The sequence below is a fragment of the Lichenostomus cassidix genome, chromosome 10 (genome assembly GCF_008360975.1).
Source record: "Lichenostomus cassidix isolate B80296 chromosome 10, HeHo_3.0, whole genome shotgun sequence".
Taxonomy (NCBI): domain Eukaryota; kingdom Metazoa; phylum Chordata; class Aves; order Passeriformes; family Meliphagidae; genus Lichenostomus; species Lichenostomus cassidix.
In genome coordinates, this window is record NC_139491.1 from 17,480,558 (window position 1) to 17,493,287 (window position 12,730).

At 37.9% G+C, this 12,730-nt stretch overlaps 1 protein-coding gene across 2 annotated transcripts in view; it reads right to left on the reverse strand.

The window, feature by feature from the left end:
- SCAPER (S-phase cyclin A associated protein in the ER) overlaps positions 1–12,730 on the reverse strand; it is a 135,630-nt gene that overhangs the window by 85,044 nt on the left and 37,856 nt on the right. For both annotated transcript variants that reach the window (XM_085070949.1, XM_085070948.1), the window contains exons 16-20: positions 12,385–12,540; positions 12,096–12,238; positions 8,460–8,541; positions 8,192–8,344; positions 6,919–7,026 (exon numbers count right to left, since the gene is read on the reverse strand). In XM_085070949.1, coding sequence (XP_084927075.1) covers positions 6,919–7,026; positions 8,192–8,344; positions 8,460–8,541; positions 12,096–12,238; positions 12,385–12,540 — 642 coding nt within the window. The remainder of the gene's footprint in view (positions 1–6,918; positions 7,027–8,191; positions 8,345–8,459; positions 8,542–12,095; positions 12,239–12,384; positions 12,541–12,730) is intronic.

Genomic DNA, 12,730 nt, shown 5'->3' on the forward strand with positions numbered 1-12,730 from the left:
GAAGATCATTAAAAAATATTTTCACTATTAATTTCGGATGTCAGGAATAGTGGTTTCTTACTTGTGTATATAATCGCTTAAGGGAAAGATTTGCCAAATTCTGAAGGGTTTTTTAAGATTGAATCCTAAATCACATTACCACAGGTATATTTGTTCATGATTTTACTACATGTTTCAACAGAACTCCTCACTATTTTATTTTTTCCTCATAGCCTATGACCATATTTAATATGGAAAACAGATGCTGAAGCAGACTATGAATTACATCAAAAGCACACTTCAATTTTAAACAATGACAGCCTGAAACACAAATGATCAGTAATTCTTAATCATAAAGACCTCAAATGCTATTATAGGACCACAAGTTACGATCCACTCCAAAATATGCAGATTCATAAATAGGAAGGTATTCCTTATTAATATGAATTAGTAAGTGTTCCTATAGGTGCTACATATGAGAAACAAGTTATAATTAATGAATATTCAAATATTATTTCCTCAAATTCAAGATATTAGTTATTCACCAGCCTGTACTTTAGAAGATGAGTTGAGAGCATTTAAAAACGTGTATTATTCATTCAAAACTGAAGAATAACCCTTCATTGTAAAACTAGGTTTTCCCTGACATCTGGGATTTAGTGGTTTTTTTCATGAGGGCCTAATACTGCTTTTTAGCACGCCCAAACAAAAAACTATTTTTACTGGCAATAGTGACTGCACTTTCAGCCACCTTGCTTGTCCATAAATTCAATGACATGACAGTCTGCCACTAAGATAAATAACAAATAATATTCTTAATTGTAGCTTCAAGTATTTCTTCAGATTTTTAATATCATTCCCACTTGTCACTCCAAAATGTGGGAACAGAAGGCAAAGTAAAGGTGTTTCTTCTGTGAGAAGGGGAATTATGCATCCTGGCCATGGAAAGCATCCCTGCAGACGAGGGAGGAAAGCACTGACATTATCATCTGGCTGCAAGGACAACTCAGAGAAAGGGGGAGATGAGAGTGCACTTGGGCCTGCCAGCAGCAGTTTTTATTACTGGCTGTGAATATTCAAGATATCCAAGCCAAAAATAGGAAGGGTAGAGCTGCTGGCAGCAATCTATCACAATTAAAGGCACAGCCAATAAACAATTAATCATGTACATTTTTGCCAAGAAAAACAACACTTTATAATAAATTAAAGGTAAGAAGCTATTGCCATGCAAAGTACAAAAAACTAGAATTGATGTATGGGGCACTGAGAGACCTTCTGCAAGGTGCAACATGGATTAGACTTTATAATCACCTGATTGTTCAAGACAATGTCTTCTAGGATAGAAATGTTCACAGCAGAATGACATGGCCAGAGCTCCTGGGCCAAAAGGACCACAGGTATCCAAGAGATATGAAACATCCATAAACAAAAATGGACCTGGCATAATTCCACTCCTCTAGCTACACACAGCCCTACTCTAAAAAAAATCCTTCCTTTCTCAGGAAAAAAAAAGACTGAGTAAAGCCAACTCAACCAGAACCTGAGGCTTTACTGGGATGGGGAGTTCTTGTTTGCAAGTGATTTACAGATTGTTTCCACTGAGCAACAGAGAAGAAAAATGGGCTACTGTTGGAGAACTATAATCAGATGCCAAGAAAAAAAAAGAATTTATTATGAAGTCTGTGGATAAAGCAAACAGGAACATTGTTCTACATATGAGCAAAACATATGCACCACCATATTACCCAGAAATGGCTTCAGTACCACCAGAGCTGGGTCAGGGTCATGGCCTTGTGCTGCAATGGTCATCATGGAGCAGTCAAATGACAAAAGAGATGAAGGGCAAACGCACACCAGGGCAAGAGCAAGGCTGCACACAATGGGCAAGACTTCAGAGCTTAGTATTATTACTTCCCATCTGGCTTAATCATATCTTTTAGACAGGCTACCAAAGGAGTTCATAGAACACTACTCATTTCAGTAGTGTTCATAGAACACTACTATTACTCATTTAAATAGAAGAACTTGAAAACACTCAGATTCAGAAAGGAAAACAAAAGCATTTTTTCAATACTGCTAAGGGTGAAGCAATAAAACAACAGTTATATATAACTTAATTGTAATGAAAACATAGTGTATATTAAAAAAAAAAGAAAAATCCTGGCATCAGTATGTGTCTAGACAAGAAATCTTGCAAATACAGATGAAGAAGAGCAAGGGTCAGACATTAAACTATTCCCACTTCTTTTTCCACAGTAATTTCTTCTGCAAGCAATAATGAAAGCAGCACACACCTCTAGGAAAACAGCTCAATTTCTTTCAGAAAAACAACTCCTCGCTCCTAAAATCTACATATCTTTTAGAAATTCTAACTGCTATGAGCATGAACTCTGCCTGTGTGTGGTGCTGGCTAGAAAGTCACCTGGCTGGCTAGCACAGGTAGCAGCACATCCTGTCCCAGCAGATCCTGCCAGAGCTGGTGTCTGTGCTGGGGGAAGCTGCCAGCACAGGCAGGCACTCTGTAAATCAGAGCTGCTACAGCCTGGGCAGAGCTGGGCCAGGAAAGGTTCCCACTGCAGCCCCAGCCAGCTGGGCAGCCACACTCCACAGGGAGCTTTAGTAACTGGCCAGCTGTTTTTTTTAAAGGAATGTGGGTGGGCTCAACCAACCAGGTCTTTATATAAATCCTGGCATTTTAACACTGTCAGTCTTCAGACAACAGCCACCTCTCTGCTCCATCATGGGATTATGTTTTCATTTGATCTAAATATACCTCTTAGAAGTTCTTTGTTTCCCTTATATAATGACAATAGTCAGTTTTCTCTCCTGATAAAAAAAGAAAAAAAAGCACATTTTTCATGTATGCAAACAAATGTTCATTAATATTCCTTCATCTTGCTTTGGAATACATAAAATGTTAGCATGCACCTTATATAAATTAACCAACCCCTGCCAAGTTATCTATTTCATCTGTTTTTTAGAAGTACTTTTCACTTATTAGAAACATTCATAGACCACATGGAATGACATGATTTATATTCTAAAAGTCCCTTTAAACCATGGCATGTAAACGCCAGGAGATACAGACAAGAGCTGGGACAATGCTTCAAAGGGAGCTGTTGAGTGTATTTCTCCAAGCAAACCAGGAGAGACAAGAAAGGCAAAGACAAAAGGGAAAGCAGAGGGGCATAAAAATGAATCTGTAGGAGCTACAAGTGGGAGAAAACATCTATAAGGTCCTTGCAGAGACTCCTCAGCCTAATGAAATCACCAGGTGTTGTCCTATGGCTTTTGCAGGCACCTTTTCAGTGAGGCCTTTGTGTCACACAGGCTTTAATTCAGCAAAGCAATTAGTCAGGACTGCAAACATACTAATTGATTCCAGTGAAGTCAATGAAAGCAAATTGCTTACACTGTTTACATCTTTTGCTGAACTAAAAGCAACGTGGATGTTGAGAGAGGGGATGGGAAATCAATAGCATAGAAAATGGCAATGCAAAAGCAGGCGAAGCTGAGAGTTTGATGGAAGAAGCCAGGCACTTAAGCAGAGAGATAATGTAGGCAGGATGCTCTTACTGCACTGCAGATAAAGGGGAAATGATGTGGGACACTGGGAGCATTGAAAGCTTCAGAAATATACTGAAGATGACTTTTAGCCTGCTGGAAGTTTTACCAACTAGGTGAATTAATGTATCTATAAGAGGCCAGACAACAGCAAAGTTACAAAGGAAGTAACAAATGTGAACAAAACTTAATTTGCTTTCACCTGACAACCACTGTTATAAAACCAAGAGATGTTTGCTGCAAGAGAAAGTTCCACCTGTTTCAGATGGAGACTAATAAAGCCCCAAATGAAGAAAACCAAAAATGCTGACATGCAGTGAAGCTGCCACACAATCTGAGAAAGAACTTCCTGCTTTTTCATTTTTGTATCTTCATTCATAGAGAAACTATTTTCTTTGTGCATTTCACATCCACAAATGAATTCACCTTGCTGATGCTCTAATACCAGCTGTCAGCTCCTGCACAAGACATGCTGGAATTAAGCACAATAAGCACTTAATTCCAAACCGGTGGGACACTGCTCCAACATGAAGTCTGCTTTTACCTCTGAAAATATCTGTAAAATCACAGAATTTATAGACACTGTAGCGAAGGGGAAAACCCCCAGGATATATCAGCTTCTTTTTATTTCTGGCAAGATCAAGTTCTACCACCCACCTTGCCCAGAGAAATCACTGTCCATGACCTTTTAGCAGTTTTTAACTTCCGCTTACAGTCAAATCTACCAACAAAAATCCTTACTGTGTGAAGAGAAATTATATAATCATTTGCTTAAATCAGTTTCTGAAGTTTTAAGGAGATACCCAAATGTTACCTTCTGAGATACCAATACAGACAAAATAAAAATATTTCAAATCCTGTGATTTCTCAAGTAATAGTAAAGAAATTCTATGATCAGATTACAATTTTTAAAAAGCTTTCTTTCTAGGCAGCTACCTATTATACTGAACAGGCTGAACACAAAATGAGTCAAAGATCAAGAGTAAGTTATCTGAGGTGTCAAGTGCATAAGGTTAAAGGTGAAATTTTATTAGGTCAAAGGTGATATAAATAAAATCTTTTATGTCAAAGAAGAAGGGTCACAGACAAAACATATATAATCTAAAGACATCACAGATGACAAGTAATAACTTTAAGTAGCACAAGTGTGTTCTCACTGGAGTTACCTTCACTGACTAAGAAATTGAAAACAGTGATAAATAAGTAACTATGACTATTATAAAGCTTTCCTGGAATATGGTTTCATTTCTTTGTAATACTTTGGAATATTTTTCTAAAGTATTTCAAAACTTGAGAAGTTACTGAATGCTTTAGTTGTGAGGATGGCATTAACTGTGCATGCTGAATAAAGGGATACACAAAGCAGATCACTCTGATAAATAAAACTGCTTTCCTACTTTACTGACCATACCTCTAATGTGTATCTTACTACTGCTCTTTCAAAAAAAACTAGTAATAAAAAGCACAGAGAGCCTCAGACCTAGGAAATTTCAGGTTACAACAATATCATTCCAAATTTTAGATTTGGACTCATTGAAATATAGCCATAAATAATATATAAAATACCTAACAATGGAAGCTTCCATACATTGCCAATATGCCAAATACTATGCAACACCTTGATTAAGGATAATAAATATATGCTCTCCTTTCTCTCCTGCACTAAGCATTATTCAAGAAATATATACATTTACCCTTAATCTTGGTCTTAAGTTCACATCAAAATGTTTTGCTGAGAAACCCTGGATTTAAGCACAAAAATCAGGATCTCTGTGCCCTCTAGTGGAACTTCTCTTTCACCAGCTGGGTGCAAACAGAGCTGTTGGTATCTGATCCCTTTTTCCAGAAACTGGAATTGTTAAGTATCAAATTAGATGTGATGAGCATGTAATGCCCAGTCAAGAGAAAATCCAGTTCACTGCTTTCCTCCAGATTCATCAGAGCCAGCTGCCCAGCAAGAACCACAGTTCAGGCACCAGTGGCCAGACTGACACCAGTAAAGGCCAGAGAGATCCAAGAAAATGTCGATACCTGGGACTGCCCACAACAGGAGAGATTCTGGGCAATCTCAGCCCTTGTATTTCTAGCCAAATGGGTTCAGTATGGAGCCTCCTCCCATATATCCACTTAGATAAACCTGGCATCTAAAATCCAAATCCAAAACCACACAATTCCCACTAACCACTGTCCAAGAGGAAAAAAGAAACTGAAAAACCTGTTTATGCACTTTCATTACAGTTGGGAAGGGGCAGGAAAGTGCAACTCCACAAACATTTATTCCTCCAGACTACTGTATCTCTCCAATTATCTTTTTCTGCCTTCTCAGTAATAACCACCTCTGTGGATTTCAGTACTTCAGAGACCTAACTCTCCAAAGCTTTTTAAAAAGGAAAACATGTTACAACCAGATGTTAGAAGCTGAAAACAAAAGGAAGATTTCAGTAAATAGAATTAGTAACAAGAACTGTGAAGGAAAGTGAAAAAATCAACTACTGGACAGTGTCATTGGAATCAGCTTGGCTGGAAATAGATTTCCAAACAATTAAGTTCAATCTGAATCAGTGCTGAAAAACTGGCTTGCATACTATTTCCTCCTAACACCTGACAGATATAATGTAGGGGCACTCACAGGTTTTTTTTTTTTGATGTGGCAGAACTTGAATTCTCATAAAAAAGGCCTTGACTTAATACTGTAGTTGAATTCTGGCAGCAGCAACAAAAAAATTAAGTGAGACAACTATTCAGAAGTCTTTTCCACAAAACAGTAGCCTCTTGATGTAGTATAAAATGTCTTCAGTGCTTCCTAAAAATCGCCCTAAATGTCAGTTCTCCCAAAGAAGCTACTGAAAAACTATTATTCTTCTTAGCAATGTTAATACTTACAAAACATTCCCAATCTTACATTTCAAAGTAATTGAGCTCTACAATTTTCAGTATTATGAATCTTGATGCATAGAATAGCACATCTGATCACCTAAAAAAGGACTGAAGTATTTTAAGCAACAAGAAGGAACAAAGAAAGAAAAAAAAAGCATGATGCTGACACCTGCAACATGTAAGATTTTCAAGATGAAAAGATAAGTGTAATGACATGAAAAATGCCTTTGATCAATAGAAAAGCAATTAGTCATATTTTATAAAGAATCTACTTCAAATGGCAATTGCCTGAAGTATGTGAATGCACTGTTTCTTTCATTCCTTTTCATTGGTAGTCTGCTATGAGTCCCATGCTAACAGAAGCAGTCTGTTATATTCTTGATAAGAATATTCTTTATAAGAATTTTCTTTATAAGAATTTTCAGGACTTTCATAGGCTAATCAGCTGAATGGCATTTAGAACTAGAAGTAATATAGAAAAAATAGTACAAAACTTACCACTTCTTCATCTGAAAGCTCTCGTCCTTGTATACTACTGTTTTCTCTCACAGCTTGTTGGTGTTTTTTCCCTTTAATGTGGCTAAAAAGATACACTTCTGATGAAATCTGTAATGACAATGACAGTAGTTATTTTTCCTTTGTAAATTCTGTAATGTATTCATAACAGCATTTTAAATATAATATAAAATAAGCCAACTTGTCAGGATTGTGTTTAGAAATTCAAGCACAGTGCTTTAGTCCTCAACCTAATTTACATAAACATCTTTTATGCAGGACTTAACAGTAAATTACAGAGTGATTTGCTAGCCAGCAGTGTAGTAATAGATTAAAAAAATGTTAGCTTCTCCTCACATTTTCACTTCAATCTAATTTCATATATTGGATTTTCATTCTGAAATGCATAATCAGTGAGTATACAAGACTCCAGTCTGCTGAGCCTGAGTTTCTGTTCCAGCACTGCCTGAAGTGATCCCATGCAATCTTGCTTAATTCAGCAATTAAAGTGAAATAATGTTTCGTAGCACATAAGGCTCCACTAATGCACAGTCCTTGCAAACCAGTGAAACCAGTTATCAAGAACAACACATCTCCCAGCTTTGGCTCAGTGACTGTGTGGCTTCTCTCCCTCTCCATTCCTGGGACATGGGAGGGCAGACACAAGCAGAGATACCCTGCTGAGACTGGGAAGCTGCCAAGCAATGTACTTGGCTTCCAACAGTGACCAAAAAATAAGACACCAAAGGAAAAGAGGAGACAAAGAGAACACTCCTTTTCCTTTCCAACACTTTTAAGCATCCAATCAAACTCAATTTGAGAACTTCTTGAGCTTGATGTGGTTTCTCTGAGAATTTCAGTCCAATGGAACTTAACCAATCAACCTCCGAATTCCCAGTAAATTCAAATATCCACAACATCTTATAAAAAGGTGTTCACAGCTCAGCTACCTGCTGTGTAAAGGACCACATTCTTTACTTAGCTTTAAATCTATCTTTTAACCACTTTCTTCCATGTGATGCTCTTGAATTCTTGCTTCTCTTAGCAGAGACAGCCAATAACTGAGCACTGGCCAACAGTCTCCATTCTACCCACAACTCTGCAGCTCTTTCAAATCTTCCCTAACCCACCTGATTTATGGACAGAAGAATAAGGTGCACTTTTTACAAAAGCAGAGCAGGGACACAGTAAATGTGCAAGTGAGTGAAGCAGAACTTGTGCTTCATGGCTTGGGTTGGCCTTGCAATTCCAGCAGTATCCCCTCCACCCAACTCACCATTACATTGCACAATGAGCACTGTTTCTTTCGTTCATAGGGTGTAAGCTTTGGTGCATAGTCAGTATTAGCATGTCTTCCACTACTTAGTTCAGCTGCTTTCTCTTTCCTCTGTTCAATTTGTTCCATGTGCCTTCTAATACTTTCATCATGCTGAAGGGAAAATAAACAAAGCAACGAAGGAAAAAACACATTGAATTACAACAAATGGAAGTAAACTGTGCAAAGAAATATCAATGTATTTTTCAACTGATGTATCCTTTTATACCTTCAGTTGAATCTTCTTCTGAAGTTCTTCCACAGCTTCTTGCTGAGCTGCAGTAAGAGCTGCCAACCTCTCTTCTCGATCTCTAATCAAAAGATAGCAAATATAGGGAGAGTTTGTATTAATGTAAAGCATGAGTGACACTGACATATTTATGGCTGAATAGAGAACAAAAAATCCCCCAAAAATGAAGTTGAAGATGGTTTGGTAGAAAAGAAAAACAACAAAAACCAACTTAGTTAACAGAGGATGCTGATGTCTTCATCTGAATGACTTAATAAAGACAGACACTTGAACCTCTGCAGCAGAACCTGGATCCCACCTCAGTCCCAATCAGAGCAATGATAGTCAAGAAGATGCTACAAGAGTGAGGAATGTGAGATCCTCTCACCACTTGCATTCTTCAGCCAAGGGCTGCAGTCAGCGAACCAACAGGGAGGAGCAGAACGGCAAATTGCAAAAAATCCGTACAGCACTGAGGGCAGTGTATTTTACAAAAATGTTCATTGCTACAAATTCAAATATAGAAACTTACAGATAAAACTTCGAACAACAACATCATCATCACCCTGTTGAAGAGATTTAGATTTTTGTTCTGTCTGAGAAAAGAACAATGGGCATAACTTGACTTGTAACTGTAACTATTAAGCAGAAACCTGTAGGTGAGAGTTTCATCAAGAACAAGTTCCTAGTGAAGAGTAAGCTAAAGGAGCAATTAAAATTAAATCCTAAAGAGGAAGAAAGTCAGCCACTCATGCTGTTTGTACAAAAAAATTTTGTATAATGTGATGGGAGAGAAGCCTGGCAGCTCTAAAGGGCCAAAGACATAATGAAAGCTCTGGGTAAAACTGAGCTATGAAGGAGTCATTCAAAGTCATTAGCTACATTTTCAAAAAGCATTCTAAAATTAAAGGAGCTTGAGCAGTGACAAAACTAGAAAGGCTTAGGTTTAAGGAACATTACCCAAACGACAATGGATTTTGTCGTGTGTGGATTCCTGTTTGTTCAGGTTTTTTTAGCAGAAATCTGATAAAAAAAACCAAAATCAGTTCCATAAAAGTAGAAGGTTCAGATAAAGTAACCTTTTTAAAACAAAAAGCCACCGAAAATAGAAGAGCAGACAGGAAAGATGACAAAGAAGGAAGCAAATCAAATTATAAACACTAAACAATTGTTCTTTCAGAAAGGAAAAGTGAACTCTTCCAATCGCTGTGGGAGGGGGAGGAAGAGATTATGGATGAGAAGCATCAGGTAGTTTGTGTTATCTCCCCTGAGGTACAGAAAGGAAAACTGAACTACAAGTTCATTTCAGCTATTTCTTTCAGTCTGCATTTTTACATATTTATTCAATGCTACAAACTGTAACAAATTAGTACTATTTCATATTTTGGGTTAATAGTCTTTGAAACAAAATTCTCAAGTATCCATTTATAGAGCATCAACATTAATCCTGCACAAGTCCTTCTGAAAAGCATTCTTACATTGCTAGGGTATTCTATACAGCTTTATGATTTCTACTGACAAGAACAAAACTATCTGTATTACAGATTTCAACTCTCTGGAATATAAGATACTTTGAAACTACAATTAAACTTTACTGAAAACAAGTTAATGTACCATAAGGGCAGAGGGGCTTTTAAAGTCAGTTTTAAGTACACTATTCCATTCATACAGATGCTTTAATCACCACCAGATACACATGGTAAGGTTATACTGAAGAAACTTTAGGCAGATAATGCAAAAATTACTCATTTCAGCAAGTATTAAATCCTCAGGATACAAGCCAAATCCTAGCAGCAGCAAATAACCCAACAAAACACCAAATGATAGCCCAAGGTTCCACCGAAACATTCTGCAATCCAGGAGGGAAAGGACAGTCCAGCCAGCTTCCTGTCAAGCTCATCCCTCCCTGAACTTCAAGCCCAGGGCACTGAGTCCTCCCCTCACTCTGCTGTGTTAGAGAAACCTCAGAACTGTTATTAGGAAGATGTAATGACACTGACATAACAGAATCACCAGATTATAAGCACCACACACATTCTTTCCTACTCTTTCCCAAAATTATTGAAAAAAAAAAAAAAAGGAAAAGAATAAAAGAAAAAAATCTCTCTTGTGTAATCAACATCTGGCAAAGAAAAACAAGTGCAAGCACGGTACTGCAAGATCAAGTACAAAGAGTTTGAAAACTGAGTGTTATAGCAACAAATACAGAGATTTGCTGACACACAATACCAACAGAAGGCAAATGGAAACTGCTGCTCCTCACATGTCATAAGGAAATAAATGAGGTGCAACAAAGGGATGTGGGAGATTTAACACTGATTAAACCAAAGAGAAAGGAATTAGATGCTTGGAAATTTTCAACGAGATCCAACTGTAGAAGGCCTTAGAAAACAAAGATGTCAATGGGACAATTATCGGCCATTTCCTTACTTTGAGGGCTCCATCAAATTTCAGAAAGATGCAGAAGCCTTTCAGATGCAGTGTCTACCTTCCCAAAACAGCATAACCAAACTCTCCATTAGTCCTAATCTTCCTTAAATATTTGCAAATGAGAAAAAGATACTGAAGGATCCCTTCCACCTCACTCTATTTCATTGTGATTTTGGCTCAATACACTGAGGAAAGGTCCATGGAGCCCCACGAAAAGCTATAGATCCTACCCAGAATTCATTACACATCTAATGGAAAGCTGACTCTCTTTGTCATGTCACTTGTGACTTCAGAAGGTGAAAGGTGATCAATACATTCCTGAATATTTTACTTGGGGGGAAAAAATCCTCTTCATGATAATTTTGAAGAAAACAAGCCATGACAATAAAATGTACCAAGAACCATTAGTGAACACCCATCACAGAAAACCCCTAACTTTCATCAAGGTTTTAAGGAATGCTTATGTCAGGGGAACTGTAGGAAAAGAGGGAGAAATAGGAGGTGAACACAGACAGAATTTGGTAAATTAAACAAGAAGAATATATCAGACTGCATCAGACTAGAAAATAAACCTCTCTCACAGACCAACATTTATTCTCTCAGACCAACATTCATTCTCTCTGTACCTCATATTAGGCTCAAAAGGAAGAGGGAGAAGAGCCCATGTGAAGTGCCCTTTATGAACTTTTGATTTTTTTGATTATGGGCAAAACCATAAACCAAGTAGCTCATAAGCAGCAGAAATTATGAAGCCTGATTTCCTGGCTTTGTGCTGCACAAATGTAATCTCTGGTGTCTACAGCAACATGAAATCAAATTGATGCCAGTAAGTCCAGAAGTTTCTGGAGAGTGGAGGAAATGGGGAACATGGGTACATTAATCTTGTTTCCTTTGAAAACTAAGGTGAAATATGAAAAAGGCAAATTATTACAAGGTCTTGTCAGCAATAAAACTAAGATGAGTATAATAAAATACAGCCTTGCAACTTACATTGTGCATGTATCTAAGGAATACAAAAACCTATTACGGAATTTATGATGACTCACCTGATTTCTTCTTTCAAGCCATTCATCAAGAACACTTATTAATGCTACTTTTTAAAATCCTAGGCCTGATGAGCCAGGAAGGTATTGCTGTTATAGAGAAGGTGCAGTTTGCTGGAGAGGATAACAGTGAAGGGACCCAAAGAAATGACTGCAAAGTTACCTGGCCCTCTCCCGTGCTGCATCTTCTCGTGCTTTTTCCTTCTCTTGCCTCTGCTGCTCAATCCGTGCTTCTTGCTCTTTCCTCTTCATCAGCAGCTCCTCCACCCGCGCCTGCCGCTCTGCTTCCAGGGCTCTCTTGCGCTCCTAGCCAGGGAAAAGCAAATTCTAACTGCTCTTTTAGGCATGAAATGAAAAGGAATTAAGAGAAAGTGTATTTTAATGTCTGCAGAGCCCAAATGAAACCCAAAGCCAGATTTCATTGTGCCCCTACAGCTGCAGACACATCGTACCTGAACAGCCTCGTCCCGCGCTTGTTTCTCCTCCTGCCTTCGCTGCCGCTCTTCCTGTAACTCATTTAAGCGCTGCTCATATTCCTTCAGTTTGTTCAGCACGTCATGCCGTTTGTTCTGCGCTTCCAAGGTGTTTATAAAAGCAATTTCATTGACCTGCAAACAACCAGAAAGTGTAAGAAAATACCTAAGAAGTTGAATTAGGTTTCATTCTTAGGGAATTCCATCCATTTGTTAATTATCCACTTGATAATTAAACTGGTGGGACATTACTCCAGAATGGGTTGGAAAATACCAAGCTGAGAATGAATCTTTATGTTTTGTAATGAGTTTTTGTTTTGCTTGA